Source organism: Heterodontus francisci, chromosome 40, assembly GCF_036365525.1.
Source record: "Heterodontus francisci isolate sHetFra1 chromosome 40, sHetFra1.hap1, whole genome shotgun sequence".
In the NCBI taxonomy this organism is placed as follows: Eukaryota; Metazoa; Chordata; class Chondrichthyes; order Heterodontiformes; family Heterodontidae; genus Heterodontus; species Heterodontus francisci.
In genome coordinates this window covers 18,624,792-18,644,981 of record NC_090410.1, presented here as the reverse complement: position 1 = coordinate 18,644,981, position 20,190 = coordinate 18,624,792, and the positions used below count along the sequence as shown (strand labels likewise).

The 20,190-nt window shown below is 46.2% G+C and overlaps 1 protein-coding gene across 3 annotated transcripts in view; it reads right to left on the bottom strand.

Annotated features, from left to right (window-relative positions):
- The window catches only part of LOC137353229 (regulator of microtubule dynamics protein 3-like), an 80,438-nt gene that overhangs the window by 16,645 nt on the left and 43,603 nt on the right, over positions 1 to 20,190 (bottom strand). For all 3 annotated transcript variants that reach the window (XR_010969820.1, XR_010969819.1, XM_068019306.1), the window contains exons 7-11: positions 18,703 to 18,746; positions 12,753 to 12,840; positions 3,351 to 3,400; positions 1,958 to 2,036; positions 760 to 809 (exon numbers count right to left, since the gene is read on the bottom strand). Coding sequence is in view for 1 of the 3 variants with exons in the window: in XM_068019306.1 (XP_067875407.1) it covers positions 760 to 809; positions 1,958 to 2,036; positions 3,351 to 3,400; positions 12,753 to 12,840; positions 18,703 to 18,746 (311 nt within the window). In the remaining 2 variants the exon portion in view is untranslated. The remainder of the gene's footprint in view (positions 1 to 759; positions 810 to 1,957; positions 2,037 to 3,350; positions 3,401 to 12,752; positions 12,841 to 18,702; positions 18,747 to 20,190) is intronic.

Below are 20,190 nucleotides of genomic sequence, written 5' to 3'. Positions count from 1 at the left end.
AACCGGAGCACCCGCGGTCACAGGGATTGGTTTGTCTTAAATAAAAACAAGAAATGCTGGAAACACTCAGCGGGTCTGGCAGCATCTGTGGAGAGAGAAGCAGAGTTAACGTTTTTTAATTTGTTTCTACTGTGCCTACCTACTGTTTTGGGTTTTTTTAATGTTTGTGCTTGGACTGCTTTTGCTTTAGTCAATTCACACCCTATCTGTACTAACGCTTTGTCTTTCAGCACACCATTAACATACCGTTTGCCATTGTTCCATGACCTTCTGGTCAGTTATTCTTTGTGACCTTGTCCTATCAACACCTTCTCCTTTGTTATCTCTTGCCCCACCCCCTGCTTTACTTGCTTAAAACCTTTTACATTTCTAATATTTGTCAGTTCTGATGAAGGGTCACTGACCTGAAACGTTAACTCTGCTTCTCTCTCCACAGATGCTGTCAGACCTGCTGAGTGTTTCCAGCATTTCTTGTTTTTATTTCAGATTTCTAGCATCTGCAGTATTTTGCTTTTATTATTATGTTGGTTTGTCTTATCCTCCAAAAGAACCAATCAAAATCGAGTCCAACCCAGTTGTGGTGTAAATAATCACAGCCATTATTATAACCACTCCTCCCAACTGTTAACCCAGCGAAAATCAGCTAAGTCAGAAGAGACAAGGAGTTGATCCTGGCATCCTATCGTCCATATAGCCTATATTGTCATTGAGGCAAATGCTTGTGGTTCTTATTGTAATTTGAGTTTTTGGTAAGCTCACCCATCAATGAATTGGACCATCAGATTAGCTTCTTCGAGTGCCTGCATGTCCTGTAAGAGATGGAGTTCGTAATCAACATTGTGCATTAATATTTGCTGGTATGCTAGTTTGGCTGGCATTCTTTTAACGGAGTGTTTCCTGACAACGCAGAACATGCGCAGAGCAATCACCGACATCATCAATGCATCCGAACAGTTGCCAGCTTGAATCTGCACATGCACGCACTGACATCACCATCCACTGACGCCAGACGTAATGACGTCTGAGCATTGCCTCACCTCTCAATGGCTACAACTGCCGCCTCCATTTCCCCACCCCCCCAACAGTACCCCGCTTTGGCTGCTCGCTCCCGGCCTCTCCGGTTCCCCCCCCGGCCACTCGCCGCTTCCCCTTGGCCGCTCATTCCCCATCTCACCGCTTCCCCCCCTTGGCCGCCTGCGTCCCTCGGCGGCTCAGAGCAAGCAGCCGGGCGGGGGGGACGTGGTGAGGCAGGAACGAGCAGCCGAGGGGGGATGCGGCAAGGCTGGGAGCAATTTTCCAAGGGGAGGCAGCGGCGAGTCCGGGAGCAAGTGGCTGAGGGGAGGCATTCGCGAAGCAGATAGCAGCGAAGAGAAGCGCAAAGGTGGGAGGGAGCGGGATACTGTTGGGGATGGGATGGAATCAGTTCACAGTTCAGAGTATCTGTGCACAGCAGAGACACAATGGAGGGGTCATTGTGACTTTGCATAATAGTGTAAAATGGGCAATATTGGAGCAGCCTCCCATTATAAATCTCTCTCTACTGACTTCAATGGAAACAAAAATGAGGAGAGATGCATTGACAGGCATCTAATCCAGTATTGTCCAAAGTTAAAATTACTTTCAATTACACCTAGAGAGTTGGAGCAGACATTGGGACAATTCTGGGATTTGGAACAGGTCTGGTAATATGACTGATGAGTCACAGTAGTCTTGTAGGAGCAGTAGGCAATTCCATTCATTATTATTTGTGTTGAGAGAATATAACCCTTGCCAAAAATAAGATTGCAAGTGCATGTGGATTCTGCAGTAGTGTGGGTGCAAGTATCCTGATGATACCCATCCGCTAATCGATAAGCAGCTGAGTTTTGACCAGCTCACATAAGAAATATTCAATTTATGCCTCTAAGATATTCTATGCAATAACATTTTCAACAGATATCACTTAATTTTTTTTTACCTCTTCGTTGTTTCTGTCCTCCAACTCTGTAATGTCAGTGATAGACATGGCGTAGTGCTGTGTGTATATGTTGTCATAACTGTGGAAATATGGAAATGTTCAGCAGTTCTTCTGGTTCACACATGCCAATCTTTCTCCCTTCCTTTTCTCTCTCGAAGGCATTGACAGTTGCTGAGACACAATTTAATGGGCACCAGCAGGCCTCCAGCACCTCATGCCACTAATCATTCATAAGGTGTGAGCCAGGATGATGAGTGTCAACAGCTTTTTTGTCCAGAGGTGGAGGGGTTTAACAGCCTAGCCTGATCCTGTCAGCACCTGACATCCCCACATGTACTTTACATCACTGGATAACAATTCGGAGTGGGATCCTTCCTGGCCCAGAGGCCTAAGCCAGCTCACCTGAGAGCAGGTATTTCAGCACAAACCAGAGAGAGATTCCAAGACCTTTTCATGAATTGACTTTGTTCAACTGTGCCTTCTATTAATTTTGCTTAAAGTATTTCCTGAAATGTCTTCTAAGATTCTATGGCTACTTAAAAAAATTCTCAAACACATACAAAATAATTAGATTGATGGTGTGTGGGGTCCTCTCAGGTAAGCAAATTAAACTTAAGACAATTTCTCATCATTGCTTGCACTAAACTTGCAGACTGGGCAGTTAAATGGCATATGGCATTGCAAACTTTAACAGAGATCAAATGTTAGGTGATGGCTTTTTGATAAGAAAAAATAGAACTATCCCTTACACCTTAGAAAACAAGAAACAGAATGGGGTAGAGAAGCAAAGGGATGTAGGATTACAGGTGAACAAATCATTAAAAGCAGTATTGCTGGTCAGCAAAGCGATTTTTAAAATTCTTACACGTGATGTGGGCATTGCGGGCAAGGCCAGCATTTATTGCCCATTCCTAATTGCCCTTGAGAAGGTGGTGGTGAGCTGCCGCCTTGAACCACTGCAGTCAACGTGGTGTTGGTATACCCACAGTGCTGTTGTACAAATGGTAACAAAGCAGTGGGGTTTATTTCTAGGGTATAGAATTCAGAAGTAGCGAAGTTATGTTAACTTATATAGGACTCTGATCAAGCCGCAGTTGTGCACAGTTCTGGTCTCCATACTACAATGACGCAGAACCACTGGAGAAAGTGCAAAGTGGCCAGACTGATGTATATCTTTCCACAATCAGGAGTCAGGAGCCAGGAGCAAAGACGCCCAGAGGCACTGAAAGTTATTGAAATGCACAACTGCTACCCAAGCTGAGGTCAATAAACCCGGAAGAAAACAGAATTCGAGCTTGGGACTTCCCACTTGCTACGAGATCATATTATCCACAACTCATTGTGGCGGCACATTTATCAATTCTACTGTGATTTGAATTTGTGGTAAGCTTACCTGTTAATACCATCAACTAATATGTTACCTTCATGTTGTCCCTGCGTGTCCTACAACAGAGAGAATTCATGATTAACATTATGCACTGGTAGTACACTGGTTTGCATGATCTTTTTATAACATCAGCTTATGGTCTGTATAGGAGTAATAGGGTATGACATTGATTTAAACTGAATTTTGGGCATGGAGGTCGCAATTCACGACCTGCCTGCGCTCATGCAGCTTGAGGTGGGAACCACTTTGTTACATGATTTCTGCATTGACACAAGCAGTTCCAGCACTGCTTCTCTATCCTTCAAGCTACCTGCAGGTCCTGGGTCATTCACTGAGCATGTGATCCAGGCAGTCTGATGCTCTTAAAGGCTCACGCCTATTAAAGGAAGGCTGCACACCTGCAGTCATGCCTGTCAGAAAATCAATTTTCAACACTGGTAGCAGGCAAGGGAAGAGGGCTCCCTGCTTTAGTGACATCGTACTGTATACGCTAGTGACTGAGGCAGATTCCAGGATGTAATGAGTTCTTTATGTGGGAGGCAATTGTTTCGCCATGTGGGAAAGAAACCCTCCAGAGTCACCCTGAAGAGGGAATGGGAGGTGAAAGTCTGGAGAGTGGCCCCACAATCATAGCAAAAATGCAGGAAGAAATACAATGACCTCACGCAGGTGCTCCAGGTGAGTGACTTCATCCTCACAGTACATCTCAAGCCCACCATACCAATAACCTCTCACCCTGTTCAATGCACCACAGCCCCATCACTCCCCCTGGCATTCAGGACTCATGCCTTACATTCACATACTCCACCTCACCCACACATCTACCAATGCTGCCAGGATCACCCTCGCCTCTCCCTGCCTCCACACACCTTTAGCTATTCAGCTATAGCAGGCAGATCACCCAAGTACAGTGCCACGCAACCACTGATACTTTGCCCTCTCTTTTGCAGAAGGTTGCCCATAACACAAAGGAGAGGCAGAAAACTGGGTTGTGGGGGGAGGGGGGGCCTTGGTGTGTGCTCCATGAAACCATTGCCTGAGCCCCCAGAGGAGATGGTGCTTATGCAGCATGAGGCTGGAGGCAACACACCCATAGCACTTGGCACAGCAGAGGCTGTCCAGTATGATGGTAAGTGACAGTCTTATGACCCTCTTCAATTCACCCTCATCCTGAGATGTGGCAACAATTGGAAGCTGAACATGGTGTGACCACAGAACTATTGCTTTCCTCCCCACCAGAACCCCTTCCCTCACACCCAACCTTGTACGCTTTCAGTCACAGAAGAGCTGCTACCTGGACAGCCTCAGCAGAGGCAGAAGGAAGATAAAGCGCTACCCCACAAAAGCGATGAGGGTGCACCGTCACTTGACCTTATACTTGCAGCCACTAGCTCAGATACTGGCACTGCAAAGACTTTAGAGTGTATTATAGAGTCGCGGTCAGCACACAATGAGTCACCGGGCACAGGTGGGCTGCAGTTAGGTCAGAGGGAAAGGGTAGCTTGCATCCCAGCTCCCTGGAGGGCAAGGTCGCCGATGAGTTCTGCTGCAGGGGACTCAGATGAAGATTTTGATGGGACGACCTACAAGAGAACGTTGATGAACATGCATACTGAGATGCTTGAGACATTGGCAGGCCTAAAGATCACTTCCTGCCACTGTCAAGACACATAGAGGTTTCTGGCTACAATGCGGACCAGGCCATTGAGCAAAGCTTGGAGTCCATCCTTTCCACAGTGTGGAAGTGATGGCCAACTCCATAGGAGCAACCCATGATGGAGGGTCCGGTGGCTGCTGTCTCAGCTTCCAGTGCAGCACAGGTGGAATCCTCCCAAACCCTCAGTGCTGCAGTGGAATCTCAGACAGAGGGCATAGGATCCATGGCTGCCGCATCGTGGATACAGATTTCAGTGCTCAACAGGGCAAGCAGGCTCTCACAGCATTCCAGCAATCTGTGCTCCAGCTGATGAAGAGGTTTGCTGAGGTGCCGCTGCATGGGAGTGGCAGTGGCCCCATGGGGATGAACCTGCTATACTCTCTCAGGATGAAATCATTTCTCCTCCCACCACTGCCACTCCACCAGTGCCCTTGCAGTTGCCTCTTAGCCAGCGAGCTCAGACTGCTGCTGCCTATGCCAAGGTGCTGTAGTCTGAAGCCAGGGCCTCAAGACCCAGAGCTGCTCGAGGGTGTCCTGTAAGGCCATCTCTGTAGCCTTCCCCACTGAAAGTCAACAGTCTTACAACAGATATGCTGGGAAGCACTGCTTCGAAACACTAGAACAGGTGAAGGCACATGGGAGATAGGCACTAAGAGAACGGATATGGGTGAACAGTTCATTTTTGTTTGTATAGTTGAATGTGTGTTGGATGTTATGGCAAGTTTTTTGTGGAAGATGGATGGAAAGGTTGGGATTTTTTTTTAAATTTTTTTATTTCCAAAATATACTTTATTCATAAAAATCTGTAAAAAATACATTCCCAAACAGTTTAAAACAGCATCAAGTCAAAAAATACAAACAGTGCAAAGGTGATCAGTTTCCTTCAATACAATCATGAGTTGCCTCACAAACCTTCCATTTCACATTTGTCATGCCATTAACATTTTTACATTTTACAGCAAATGAAAATTTTCCCGATACAGTTCGAGTGGTTTCCCATGGATCCAGCCCCTCCGTTCAGCTTGGTGGGGGGACCTTACACAGTGGTCTTTCCCCATTGAGTCTTTGCTGCGGCTGCCCCAAGCTTTCGTGCGTCCCTCAGCACGTAGTCCTGGACCTTGGAATGTGCCAGTCTGCAACATTCGGTCGTGGACAACTCTTTGTGCTGGAAGACCAGCAAGTTTCGGGCAGACAAAAGGGCGTCTTTCACCGAGTTGATAGTCCTCCAGCAGCAGTTGATGTTTGTCTCGGTGTGCGTCCCTGGGAACATGCCGTAGAGCACAGACTCCTGTGTTACAGAGCTGCTTGGGATGAACCTCGACAAAAACCACTGCATCTCTTTCCACACCTGCTTTGCAAAGACACATTCCAGGAGGAGGTGGGCAACCGTCTCTTCCCCCACCACAGCCACCGCGGGGGCATTGCACGGAGGGGGCGAGACTTCGGGCGTGCAGGAAGGATCTGACGGGGAGGGCTCTTCTCACCACCAGGCAAGCTACATCTTGGTGCTTGTCTGAAAGTTCTGGTGATGAGGCATTCCGCCAAATGACTTTGGCGGTCTGCTTGGGGAACCATCCGACAGGATCCACCGTCTCCCTTTCCCCTAGGGCCTTGAGGACATTCCGTGCAGACCACTGCCTGATGGATCGGTGGTCAAAGGTGTTTTCCCGCAGAAACTGCTCCACGAAGGATAGGTGGTCCAACTGCATGGAGCGTTCCACGGCAATGTGACCAGGCCCATCCTTCGCAACACCGAGTAGCCAAGGTACAACAAATGTTGAGCATGTGGGGGCAGATAGAACCTCAGCACGTAGTGACACTTGGAGCATGTGGGGGCAGATAGAACCTCAGCACGTAGTGACACTTGGAGTTTGCGTACTGGAGGTCTACACACAGCTTGATGCAGCCGCACATGAAGGTAGTCATCAGGATGAGGGCCACGTTGGGTACATTTTTCCCGCCCTTATCCAGAGGTTTGAACATTGTGTCCCTCCAGACCCGGTCCATTTTAGATCCCCAGATGAAGCAGAAAATGGCTCGGGTGACCGCCACAGCGCAGGAGTGGGGTATGGGCCAGACCTGCGCCACGTACAGCAACAACGTGAGCGCCTCGCACCTGACGACCAGGTTCTTACCCACAATGGAAAGAGATCGCTGCCCCCACATGCTCAACTTTTGTTGTACCTTGGCTACTCGCTCCTCCCAGGTTTTGGTGCACGCCCCGGCCCTTCCGAACCATATCCCCAGCACCTTCAGGTAGTTAGACCTGACGGTGAAGGGGACAAAGGATCGGTCAGCCCAGTTCCCAAAGAACATGGCCTCGCTCATGCCGTGGTTAACATTGGCTCCCGAGGCCAGTTCGAACTGGTCGCAGATGCTCATCAGTCTGCGCACGGACAGCGGATCCAAGCAGAAGACGGCGACGTCATCCATGTACAGGGAGGTTTTCACCTGAGTGCCTCCGCTGCCTGGGATTGTCACCCCTCTTATGCTCGCATCCTTCTGAATAGACTCAGCAAATGATTCAATACAGCAAACAAACAAGACCGGGGAGAGAGGACAGCCCTGTCTGACTCCAGATTGGATCAGGAAACTTTCCAATTCCCACCCATTGATTGGAGACTGCGCTACTGATGTTTGTGTCGAGCAGTTTGATCCAATTGCAGATTCCCTCCCCAAACCCCATTTTGGAAAGCACGTCCATCATGTAGGTGTGCGATATCCTGTCAAAAGCCTTCTCCTGGTCCAGGCTGATGAGGCAGGCCTCCATCCTCCTGTCCCGTACGTAGGCAATCGTATCCCTGAGTAGCGCGAGGCTATCGGAGATCTTCCTGCCGGGTACAGTACAGGTCTGATCAGTGTGGATCACCAACTCCAGAGCAGACTTGACTCGACTGGCTATGACTTTGGACAGAATCTTGTAGTCAACATTAAGCAGTGAGATGGGCCGCCAATTTCTGATTTCTGCCCTCTCCCCCTTCCGCTTGTAGATGAGGGTGATGATGCCTTTCCTCATGGATTCTGACATGGAAAGGTTGGGATGAGATTTTAGGGGAACTGGAGTCCAAATGGCCACTCACACTCTGGACTGAGCCCTCATGAAAGCCAGGTTGCAGAGGACACAGCAGAGTGATGGCGGTGCCGCATAATCGATCTTAATTGGGGCCTTATGTATTTAAATTGCCTGCCCGCCCCCTTGCAGTGGGCAGATGATATGCTTCCCAGGTCTCCCCTGGGAAACTTCCCCACCAGCGGGAATGGGTTGGGGATCCCTCCCAAAGCTGCTCCCCCCTATTTTCCCGGCCCCCTTGCTGCTAAGTCCGCTATCACAGGGCCAGGAAAATTCGGCCCATTGTTTCAGAAGGCTGAACGCCTGCCGGAAGGGGGTCATCAGCCATGCGTAGAGGACGCAGCCCTTGCTCCCAAACAGCCTGACCCTGGGTTTTCTTGAAGGCATGCAGACAGTGGGTAGGGAAGACTGCTGCAGGATGAAGACAGTGAGACCGCACCTGTGATAAAGCAACGAGAGCAGAGCTGGGATAAAGCAGTGGGAGCCAGGATTAAGCAGCAAGTGGACCAGGGATGAAACAGCAAGAGCGGAGCTGGGATAAAGCGGCGAGAATGGGACCTGGGATAAAGCAGTGGGAGCGGGAGCCGGGATAAAGCAGTGAGAGCTCTGATCAAGCAGTGATAGCGGGAGTCAGAATAAAGCAGTGGGAGCTGGGATAAAGCAGTGAGAGCAGGGGCTGTGAGAACGCAGTGATAGCAGGGGCTGTGAGAAAGCAGTGATAGCAGGAGTCAGGATAAAGCAGTGGGAGCTGGGATAAAGCAGTGGGAGCAGGAACTATGAGAAAGCAGCAGGAGCTGGGATAAAGCAGCCGGAGAGGGAGCCAGGATAAGGCAGTGAGAACAAGAGTCAGAATAAAGCAGTTGGGATAAAGCAGTGGGAGTGGGAGCTGTGACAAAGGAGCGGGAGCTGGAATAAGGCTGCAGGAGCTGTGATTAAGCAGTGAGAGCGGGTGCCAGGGTGTGTGGTGTGGGAGGAAAGGATTTCGGTTCATGAGGCACTGGCTCCGGTAGTGGGGAAGGAAGGAACTGTAGCACTAGGATGGACTCCACTTAAACCGGGCTGAGATCAGTGTATGGTGAATCGAATAATTAAAGAAAGATTTGCATTAAATAGTGCCTTTCATGATCGCTGGACATCTTAAAGCATTTACAGCCAATGAAGTATTTACTTTTAAAATGTTAGTCACTGTTGTAATGTCAGAAATGCAGCAGCCAATTTGTGCACAGCAAGCTCCCACAAACAGCAATGTGATAATGACCAGATCATCTGTTTTTGTAGTGTTGATTGAGAGATAAATATTGGCCAGAACACCAGGGATAACTCCCTTGCTCTTCTTTGAAATAATGCCATGGGATATTTTATATCCATTTGAAAGGGTAGACTGGGCCTCGGTTTAACATCTTCACAAAAGACAGTGCAGCACTCCCTTAGTACTGCAATAGATTGTCAGTCTTGATTTTCATGCTCATGTCCTGCTTTGGGACTTGAACCCACAACCTCTGACACAGAGGCAAGAGTGCTAACAACAGAACCATAGGAATCTGTTAGAATTAGAAGTCTAGATAGGGCTTTAAACCAAAAAGGTGGGATGGATGAAGGGAAAAAGGGGTGTCAGGCGAGGGGAAATTTATAAATCTAAAGAGGAAAGCAATTTGGATAAATATAAACTGCGCATAGCAGGAAGGGACAGAGAGTTTAATGGTAATAGTGCATCGATAAATAAAGTAGGGACTAATGGTAAAAGTTTAGAAGTAAATCCCATTTATCTGTATGCACAAAGCATTCGTTACAAGGCAGGTGCACTAGTGGCACAGATAGAGATAAATGGGTTTGATCTAACAGCCATTACAGACGTGGTTGCAAGGTGATCAAGGTTGGGAACGAAATATGCCAGGGTACTTGACATTTCAAAAACACAGACAGAATGGAAAGGAGGGGGGTAGTCCTGGTTCTAAAGGATGACATGGGGATAGTAGTGAGAAAGGATCTTGGCTCAGAAGATTAGGAAGTAAGATATGTATGGGTGGAGATAAGGAATAACAAGGGGCAGAAAACACTGGTGAGCATAGTTTACAGGTTCCCTAACAGTAGCCATACCGTTGGACAGAATATTAATCAAGAAATAATAGATGCTTGTAACAAAGGCAATGCAATAATCATGGGGGACTTTAATCTTTATGTCAACTGGTCAAATCAAAATGGCAAAAGTAGTCTGGAGAATGAGTTCATAGAATGCATTTGAGAGATTTTCCTAGAACAATACTTTGTGGAACCAACCAGAAATAAGGCTATTTTAGATCTTATATTGTCTAATGAGATAGGGTTAATAGGTTATTTTCAAAGTAAAAGATTCTATGAGGCAGAATGACTATAACATGATGAATTATACATTAAGTTTAAATATGAAACAAGAGTTTTAAATTTAAATAAAGCCAATTACATAGATATGGAGGGTGAGTTTGTTAAGGTTGATTGGGAAAATAGATTAAAAGATATAGAGGCAGATAAACAGTGGCAAACGTTTAAAGAAATAATTCAAAATTCTCAATGAAAATACATTCCATTGAGAAACAAAAACTCAACATGAAAAGTGATGCATTGGTGGTTGACTAAACAAGGACAGTATTAGATTAAAAAAGAAGCTTATAAAGTCACTAAGAATAGTACTAAGCCTGAGGATTGGGAGAGTTTTAGAAACCAGCAAAGGAGAACCAAAAAATGGATAAAAAGGATAAAATAGAATATGAGAGTAAACTATCAAGAAGTATGAAAAAGGATTGCAAGGGCTTCTACAAGAATGTAAAAAGAGAGGAGCAAAAGTAAACATTGGTCCTTTTTGGCTGAGACAGGATAAATTATATTGAGGAATAAGGAAATGGCAGAGATGTTAAACAAATATTTTGCATCTGTCTTCACAGTAGAAGATAGAAAAAGCATATCAAAAACAAAGGGGAACCAAGGGGCTAATGAGAGTGAGGAACTGAACGTAATTACTCATAGAGGGAAAGTAGTAGAGAAAGTAATGGGACTAAAAGCTGACAAATCCCCTGAATCTGATGGCCAACATCCTGAGTTTCGAAAAGAGGTAGCTGCAGAGATAATGGATACATTGATTGTGATCTTTAATGCACTTCAAAGGTACTTCTTGACTGTAAAGTGCTTTGGGTCATCCTGTGGTCATGAAAGCCACTATAAAATGCAAGGCTTTCTTTCTTTTATCTTCCAAAATTCCCTAGATTTTAGAATGGTCCCAAAGGATTGGAAGGTAGAAAATGTAACACTGCTATTCAAGAAAGGAGAGAGAGAGGGAACTACAGGTCAGCTAGTTTGACATGTCATCGGGAGATTTAGTTGTCCTCATACAAGAAACACAGTCAGCATGCAGGCACAGCAAGCATTAGGAAGGCAAGTGGCATATTGGCTTTTATTGCAAGGAGGCTGGAGTACAAGAGTAAGGAAGTCTTGCTACAATTGTCCAAGACTTTGGTGAGACTACATCTGGAGTACTGTGCACAAATTTGGTCTCCTCATCTAAGGAAGGATATGCTTGCCTTGGAGGTGGTGCAGTGAAAGTTCACTAGATTGATTCCTGGGATGAGAGGGTTGTCCTATGATGAGAGATTGAGTAGATTGGGCCTAAAATCTCTGTAGTTTAGAAGAATGTGAGGTGATCTAATTGAAACTTCCATGATTCTGAAGGGCCTTGACAAGGTGAACGTTGTTGAGTTTAGAACTGGGGTAATAGTCTCAGTATAAGGGGCCGATACTTTAAAACTGAGAGGAGGAGAAATTTCTTCACTCAGAGAATTTTGAATCCTTGGAATTCTCTACTCCAGAGAGTGGTGGAAGCTCAGTTGTTGAATATATTCAAGGCTGAGACAATTTTTTGGATTCTAGGGTAATCAAGGGATAAGGGGATCGGGAAGGAAAGTGGAATTGAGGTCAAATATCAGCCATTGAAAGGTGGAGCAGGCTTGAGGTATGGTCTACTGCTTGTATTTCCTATTATGAAGGCACCTTAGCTGCTGCGAGGATAGCAGGCATTCACCAGGAAGGAGCTATAAAGCGAATGTGAAGCTGTTTTGCTAATTGGGGTCACAGCAGTCTGATGGAATGGTAGGTGATTGTATACATTCCCATTGGGTATGGAGGCACGTCACCCTAATCCTCCAGTCGTGGGCCCTTTGGTGCCCAGACATAGAGCGGCCAGCTCATTACCAGAGGCACCATATTCATGAGACTGCAAAAGCATTTTCACAAGACTGACTTTTTAAATTCATTCATGGGATATATGCTTCACCGCCAAGGCTGGCATTTATTGCCTATTCCCTAGTTGCCCTAGATAAGATGGTGGTGAGCTGCCTTCTTGAATGGCAGCAGTCCTGTGTGGTGAAGTTGCTCCCAGAATGCTGTTAGGTAGGAACTTCCAAGATTTTGACTGAGTTACAGCGATATATCTCCAAGTTAAGATCAGTTGTAACTTGGAGGGGAAACCTGGAAGTGATGGTGTTCCCACACATCTGATGCCTGTTAATGTATTAGCAATGCAGCTAGAATTGACTTTCAATCAGCCCAGAAAACACAAAGAAAATTCTCTTTACTTCACACCTCTATAATAAGATATTCTGTACAATTATATATTGTTGAACAATTCCACATTTTCAAATTATTTTTATGTTACCTGTTCTTCAATTTTGTCAGTGACCTCGGTTATTTCAGCTGTGTCAATGAAAGCGATACTGCCAGAACCTGGGTCTATGTTGTCATAACTGTGGAAATAGGAAAACCAAGTCTATTCATGTGACACCTTTTCTGTCGGTTGCTGAAGTACAGGTTTACAGACACTAGCAGGCCTCTATTACTTCCTGTAAGTGCTCGTTCTCAATGCACGAGTCTAGACAATGCATATCACCTGTCGAACTGGGGTTAAGGGAAAGCTATCAGGATTGGAAACCCTGCTGATATTCTCTCCACCTCTTCAAAACCCAGGGGTGCTGAGGTCAAGTGTAGCACCCTGACTGTCATCCCAGCTGAGATCAGGTGACTCAACACAGACCTGGCATGGAAACTGGCATGCGTAACTTTTTATTTCATTAAACATTTTACGAAATAGCTCCAAACATTCCATAATTACAAACATTCCATGATTAAACACAACTTTCGAAAAAAATAGACTGGTATTTCTCATATTGGAGAGCACATGCAAGATAATCCCTTTCAAAGCTCAAGCGGGCCTTTGAGGTAAATAAGTAAAGCTTAGTACAATTTCTCATCACTATAAAGTGCAGAATTTTTAGAACAGAAGAAGCCATCGTGCCTGTGTTGGTGCTGTCACTGCACCTGAGCTACCTGTTCTGTTCTCATTGTTGCAGTTTATACATTTTATGCTATTCAAAAATATGGATGGTATCCTTATATTTATTACTCAATATATTTATACTATATTGTATTTATTTTCTTATTTCATAAATGCTATGGCATTGGAAGGATGAATGAGGATGGACAGAGACTGCTGCAGTGGTGTACCTATCACAACCTCTGCATCACCAACTCGTTCTTTCATACTAAACCCTGTCACCAGGTTTCATGGAGGCACCCAAGATCACGTCGTTGGCACCAGCTGGACCTCATCGTCACAAGGCGAGCCTCGATAAACAGTGTCCAAATCACACGCAGCTTCCACAGTGCGGACTGCGACACCGACCACTCCCTGGTGTGCAGCAAGATTACACTCAAACCAAAGAAGCTGCATCACTCCAAGCAGAAGGGCCGCCCACGCATCAACACTAACAGAATTTCTTATCCACAGCTGTTACATAAGTTTCTAAATTCACTTGAAAAAGCCCTTCAAAACACTCCTACAGGGGATGCAGAGACCAAGAGGGCCCACATGAGACGCCATCTATGACTCAGCAATGACCACCTTTGGCAAACGTGAGAAGCGGAATACAAACTGGTTTCAATCTCACTTTGAAGAGCTGGAACCTGTCATAGACACTAAGCACATTGCACTGTTGAACTATAAGAAAGCCCCCAGCGAGTTATTTTTTTTTAATTCATTCATGGGATGTGGGCGATACTGGCCAGGCCAGCATTTATTGCCCATCCCTAATTGCCCTTGAGAAGGTGGTGGTGGTGAGCTGCCTTCTTGAACCGCTGCAGTCCATTTGGGGTAGGTATACATACCCACAGTGCTGTTAGGAAGGGAGTTCCAGGATTTTGACCCAGCGACAGTGAAGGAACGGCAATATAGTTCCAAGTCAGGATGGTGTGTGATGTGGAGGGCAACTTGCAGGTGGTGGTGTTCCCATGTATTTGCTGCCCTTGTCCTTCTAGTTGGTAGAGGTCGCGGGTTTGGAAGGTGCTGTCTAAGGAGCCTTGGTGCATTGCTGCAGTGCATCTTGTAGATGGTACACACTGCTGCTACTGTGCGTTGGTGGTGGAGGGAGTGAATGTTTGTAGATGGGGTGCCAATCAAGCGTGCCGCTTTGTCCTGGATGGTGACGAGCTTCTTGAGTGTTGTTGGAGCTGCACCCATCCAGGCAAGTGGAGAGTATTCCACTACACTCCTGACTTGTGCCTTATAGATGGTGGACATGCTTTGGGGAGTCAGGAGGTGAGTTACTCGCCTCAGGATTCCTAGCCGCTGACCTGCTCTTGTAGCTACGGTATTTATATGGCTACTCCAGTTCAGTTTCTGGTCAATGGTAGTCCCTAGGATGTTGATAGTGGGGGATTCAGCAATCGTAATGCCATTGAATGTCAAGGGGAGATGGTTTGATTCTCTCTTGTTGGAGATGGTCATTGCCTGGCACTTGTGTGGCGCAAATGTTACTTGCCACTTATCAGCCCAAGCCTGGATATTGTCCAGGTCTTGCTGCATTTCTACATGGACTGCTTCAGTATCGGAGGAGTTGTGAATGGTGCTGAACATTGTGCAATCATCAGCGAACATCCCCACTTCTAACCTTATGATTGAAGGAAGGTCATTGAAGGAAGCTGAAGATGGTTGGGCCTAGGACACTACCCTGAGGAACTCCTGCAGTGATGTCCTGGAGCTCAGATGATTGACCTCCAACAACCACAACCATCTTCCTTTGCGCTAGGTATGACTCCAGCCAGCGGAGGGTTTTCCCCCTGATTCCCATTGACCTCAGTTTTGCTAGGGCTCCTTGATGCCATAATCAGTCAAATGCTGCCTTGATGTCAAGGGCAGTCACTCTCACCAACTAGAGTTAACATCAAGTAGCCAGGAACACTGCACAAAGAACAGCCAGGCGCAGTGCAAATGACTACTGGCAACACCTATGCAGTCGTATTCAGCTGGCCTCCGACACCGGAAACATCAGAGGAATGTATGATAGAATTAAGAGAGCTTTGGGGCCAACCATCAAGAAGACCTCAAGTCTAAATCAGAGGTCACGATCACTGACCAATGCAAGCAAATGGAACGCTGGGTGGAGCACTACCTAGAACTGTACTCCAGGGAAAATGTTGTCACTGACACCGCCCTCAATGCAGCCCATTCTCTGGCAGTCACGGATAAGCTGGACGAACAGCCAACAAAATCGGAACTCAGTGATGCATTGATTCTCTAGCCAGTGGAAAAGCCTCTGGGATGGACGGCATTACCCCTGAAATAATCAAGAGTGCCAAGCCTGCTATGCTCTCAGCACTACATGAACTGCTTTGCCTGTGCTGGGAAGAGGAACAGTACCACAGGACATGCGCGATGCCAATATCATTACCCTCTACAAGAACAAAGGTGACCGCGGTGACTGCAACAACTACTGTGGAATCTCCCTGCTCAGCATAGTGGGGAAAGTCTTTGTTCGAGTCGTTTTAAACAGGCTCCAGAAGCTGGCTGAGCATGTCTACCCTGAGGCACAGTGTGGTTTTCGAGCAGAGAGATCCACCATTGACATGCTGTTCTCCCTTCGCCAGCTACAGGAGAAATGGCGCGAACAACAGATGCCCCTCTACGTTGCTTTCATGGATCTCACCAAAGCCTTTGACCTTGTCAACAGACGTGGTCTCTTCAGACTACTAGCAAAGATCGGATGTCCACCAAAGCTACTAAGTATCATCACCTCATTCCATGACAATATGAAAGGCACAATTCAGCATAGGTGCCTCATCAGACCCCTTTCCCATCCTGAGTGGCGTGAAACAGGGCTGTGTTCTTGCACCTACACTGTTTGGGATTTTCTTCTCCCTGCTGCTCTCACATGCTTTCAAGTCTTCAGAAGAAGGAATTTTCCTCCAAACAAGATCAGATGGCAGGTTGTTCAATTTGCCCGTCTAAGAGCGATGACCAAAGTACGGAAGGTCCTCATCAGGGAACTCCTCTTTGCTGCATTAACATCCCACATAAGAGTGTCTGCAGAGACTGATTGACAGGATTGTGGCTGCCTGCAATGAATTTGGCCTAACCATCGGCCTCAAGAAAATGAACATCATGGGACAGGACGTCAGAAATGCTCCATCCATCAATATCAGCGACCACGCTCTGGAAGTGGTTCAAGAGTCACCAGTAACCTGTCTCTAGATGCAGAAATTAACAAGCGCATGGGAAAGGCTTCCACTGCCATGTCCAGACTGGACCAGAGAGAGTGGGAAAATGGCGTACTGACATGGAACACAAAAGTCCGAGTGTATCAAGCCTGTGTCCTCAGTACCTTGCTCTATGGCAGCGAGGCCTGGACAATGTATGTCAGCCAAGAGCGACGTCTCAATTCAATCCATCTTCGCTGCCTCCGGAGAATCCTTGGCATCAGGTAGCAGGACCGTATCTCCAACGCAGAAGTCCTCGGGGCGGCCAACATCCCCAACATATACATCCTACTAAGCCAGCGGCGCTTGAGATGGCTTGGCCATGTGAGCCACATGGAAGATGGCAGGATCCCCAAGGACACATTGTACAGCGAGCTTGTCACTGGTATCAGACCTACCGGCCGTCCATGTCTCCGCTTTAAAGACGTCAGCAAATGCGACATGAAGTCCTGTGACATTGACCACAAGTCGTGGGAGTCAGTTGCCAGTGATCGCCAGAGCTGGCGGACAGCCATAAAGGCAGGGCTAAAGAGTGGCGAGTCGAAGAGACTTAGCTTTTGGCAGGAAAAAAGACAGAAGCGCAAGGAGAGAGCCAACTGTGTAAAAGCCCCGACAATCGATTTTATCTGCAGTGCCTGTGGAAGAGTCTGTCACTCTAGCATTGGCCTTTATAGCCACTCCAGGCTCTGCTTCATAAACCACTGACCACCTCCGGGCGCTTACCCATTGTCTCTCGAGACAAGGAGGCCAAAGAAGAAGATATTTATACTATATCATATTTATTTTCTTATTTCAGAAAAAGTATAACATAAAATATAATGTACAGAAAAATCTCTGCAATCAATGATGCAAGGAACCAACATAATATGCGGTGTTTATTACTAATCAAATTTAAGTTCAAAGTGTGCCAAGCAGAGCTTTGTAGGAGTTTGAACTTTGGGGATTGGAAGAATTTTTTTACATTAATGCACCCAAATGAAACTTCAGATGGGAGCCCTGACATTGAATTTTGGCAAGAATTGACAGTGGAGGGGATAAAATCCAATCCCACACATGGGGCTGGATTCTACAGAGCCCTCGACGTCAGGATCCGTGGCGGGGGTGGGGGGGTTGCGTAGACGGCATGAAGATGGCCCCGGATGAGACCCGCCATGGAGCTCAACACCGGCAGGGCAGGCCCGATTCCCGGCAGCAGTGAGGCCTTGTGGCGGCGCACCTACCCCCCACCCCCCCCACCCAGCAACGGGACTACCATTTAAATATTTAAATAAATTAAATCACTTGAATTAATGAGTCTCCCATTGTCTCCTGAAGTCCCGTCACGATCTTCACCCTGGCAGCCGACACTACCACGCCTTCGGATCCCCGTCCGGGGAAACGAGGCGCAACACTGGTGTGGAGGGGGCAAGGAGGTAAGTTTCTCAGTGTGGGGTTGGGGGGGGGGGAGGTTAAATGATCATCAAGGGTGTAGGGGATGGTGGGAAGGGTTTTAATTTAAAGTTTATGCAGTATGGAGGGAAAGCTCAGATTGTGAAGGTGTTTTGGTGGGGGGGGGGTGGAAAGGGCCAATAATTCATTTAATTAATATGGGTGGGGGGAGGTTGGGAGAGGGGCAAAAGAAATGTATTTATTTAATTTACTTCAATTTCACTTTAAATATTTAAATGTCCTGGTAGGGCTGATGGCATTGCTGGGGTTGGACAGCCCGCCCCCTCCACCTGATTGAGGGGGGGCGGGGTGGGATGGTAAGGGGGGCGGCCAAGTCCGGCTATTTGAATGAGCCACTGCACTTGGAATCACGGCAGCTCTTTGGCATTCGGCCCACCATTTATTTCTCCCTCTGCCGATTTCGGCAGAGGGCTTATAGAATTCAGCCCGCGATGTCTATATCTGAGCAACGTCTCCCAAGTTCAGGAGCACTAAGAGTCAGTGTAACTCATCCGCCAAATGCTACCTTAGCTAAGAATGTCTAATTCAGAACAGACTAGAAATTGAACCTGAGGCTTACTGTATAGCTTGGTACTGCCAACTCAGTCATTGGGTCATGGCACCAGCTGACCTTTTTGTGGTAAACTTGCCTGGTAATGTCTTCGACCAGCCCAACAGTCTCATCTTGTGTCTCCTGAAAGAGATGGAATTCACATTTTAACGGTTAATACTTGCCAGTACACTGCTTGCTTGATGACCTGTCTGCACAGGAGTAACAGTTTAAATTAGATCTGAGGATTTCCACTGATATCACAAATAGAGTGAAGTTTGAGCAGATGATGAATGACATCTTTGGAACACAAACCCAGTCGTTCTCTTATTTGCAAACCATGCTTGTTTTAGTTAGTGATGTTTTCCATTTGCTCTTTGAATTTGGTTACTGTCTTCAATTTAATCATTAATACTGCTGATCATTGCCACCTCAGTTGTTAGCTTTTCCTGAAATTCTCAACAGGTGATGAGAAGAGGGTGCTATTTTTCAGAAACCTTTTAATGGGGTGCAATGACAACCCTTGGCTCACATCAAAATCTTTTAAATGCTCTTCCTTGTATTTTCTGAATAAGATAAAATTGTTTATCCTCCATCAACATTCTGATGAGGGCCAGTTCACCACTAGTAATATTTTGCTGTAGTTTTGACACTGATCTGAAGAGTGTTCCAAGGTACCCTAAACCAAAACACTGTGCCATGTATTCAGCTCCTTCACGGCAAGAGACTGACCAGAAACTTTGCGGAAAGAATTGTTAGCCTATTACCGACTGTTCTTTGACTTTAAACTGATTCATATTGTCAAATTTTACTGGTAGACAAATGAAGGCCTTACACTAACTCTTTTATTAAATACAGCTCAGAAATTCAATGCAGAGCAGCAACACAATCACTTAGAAAGTGCTGAGCTGGCCATTGGAGGTAATTCCATGCTTTGGAATGGTCATAGTAATTTGACACTCGGTCTCACAGCCTGTTGTCATTTTGGAGCTAAGACATAAGCAGTGTTTAAAAAAAATTTGGCAGTGTATGTCAACCATACCTACAGTATTTATGCCTTTAGTGCAAAGAAACCATTAATGTGTTATGACTTTAGTGAGACAGTTAACGTTAAAAATACGAGATATGAACCCCCAGACCAATTTAAAGAATGACAACATTTCACATTTTAAGACTTTTATTATAACAACTAAACTAAAAGAAATCCCCGTTATTTAATTAGTACTTGTAAGTAGCTGATATACCAGATTACAAAGGTATTTTCTTTGCTTACTAAAATACTTGAAAACCTCACACCACACTTGTATGTTACACAGTCCTCTTCGATAAAGAAATCTTTGCAGTTAAAAATACCAAATTCCTCCCAGTTGCAATGGGTCAGATTTCCCATACCTCTTCGCTCACTTCTCCGAGCACCTCCAACCTGGATGTCCATGAATAAGGTGATCCTTTGGTGATCCTATTGGTCTTTTCCTTCTTTGCAAACTTCAACTTTAAAAATAACAGGTTCAAGTCTTCGCAGCCTTTTGCTATATCAGTTTTCTGAGAGCAGGTGTTCCCCCTCTCTCTGTTGAGGCTGCCACCACTG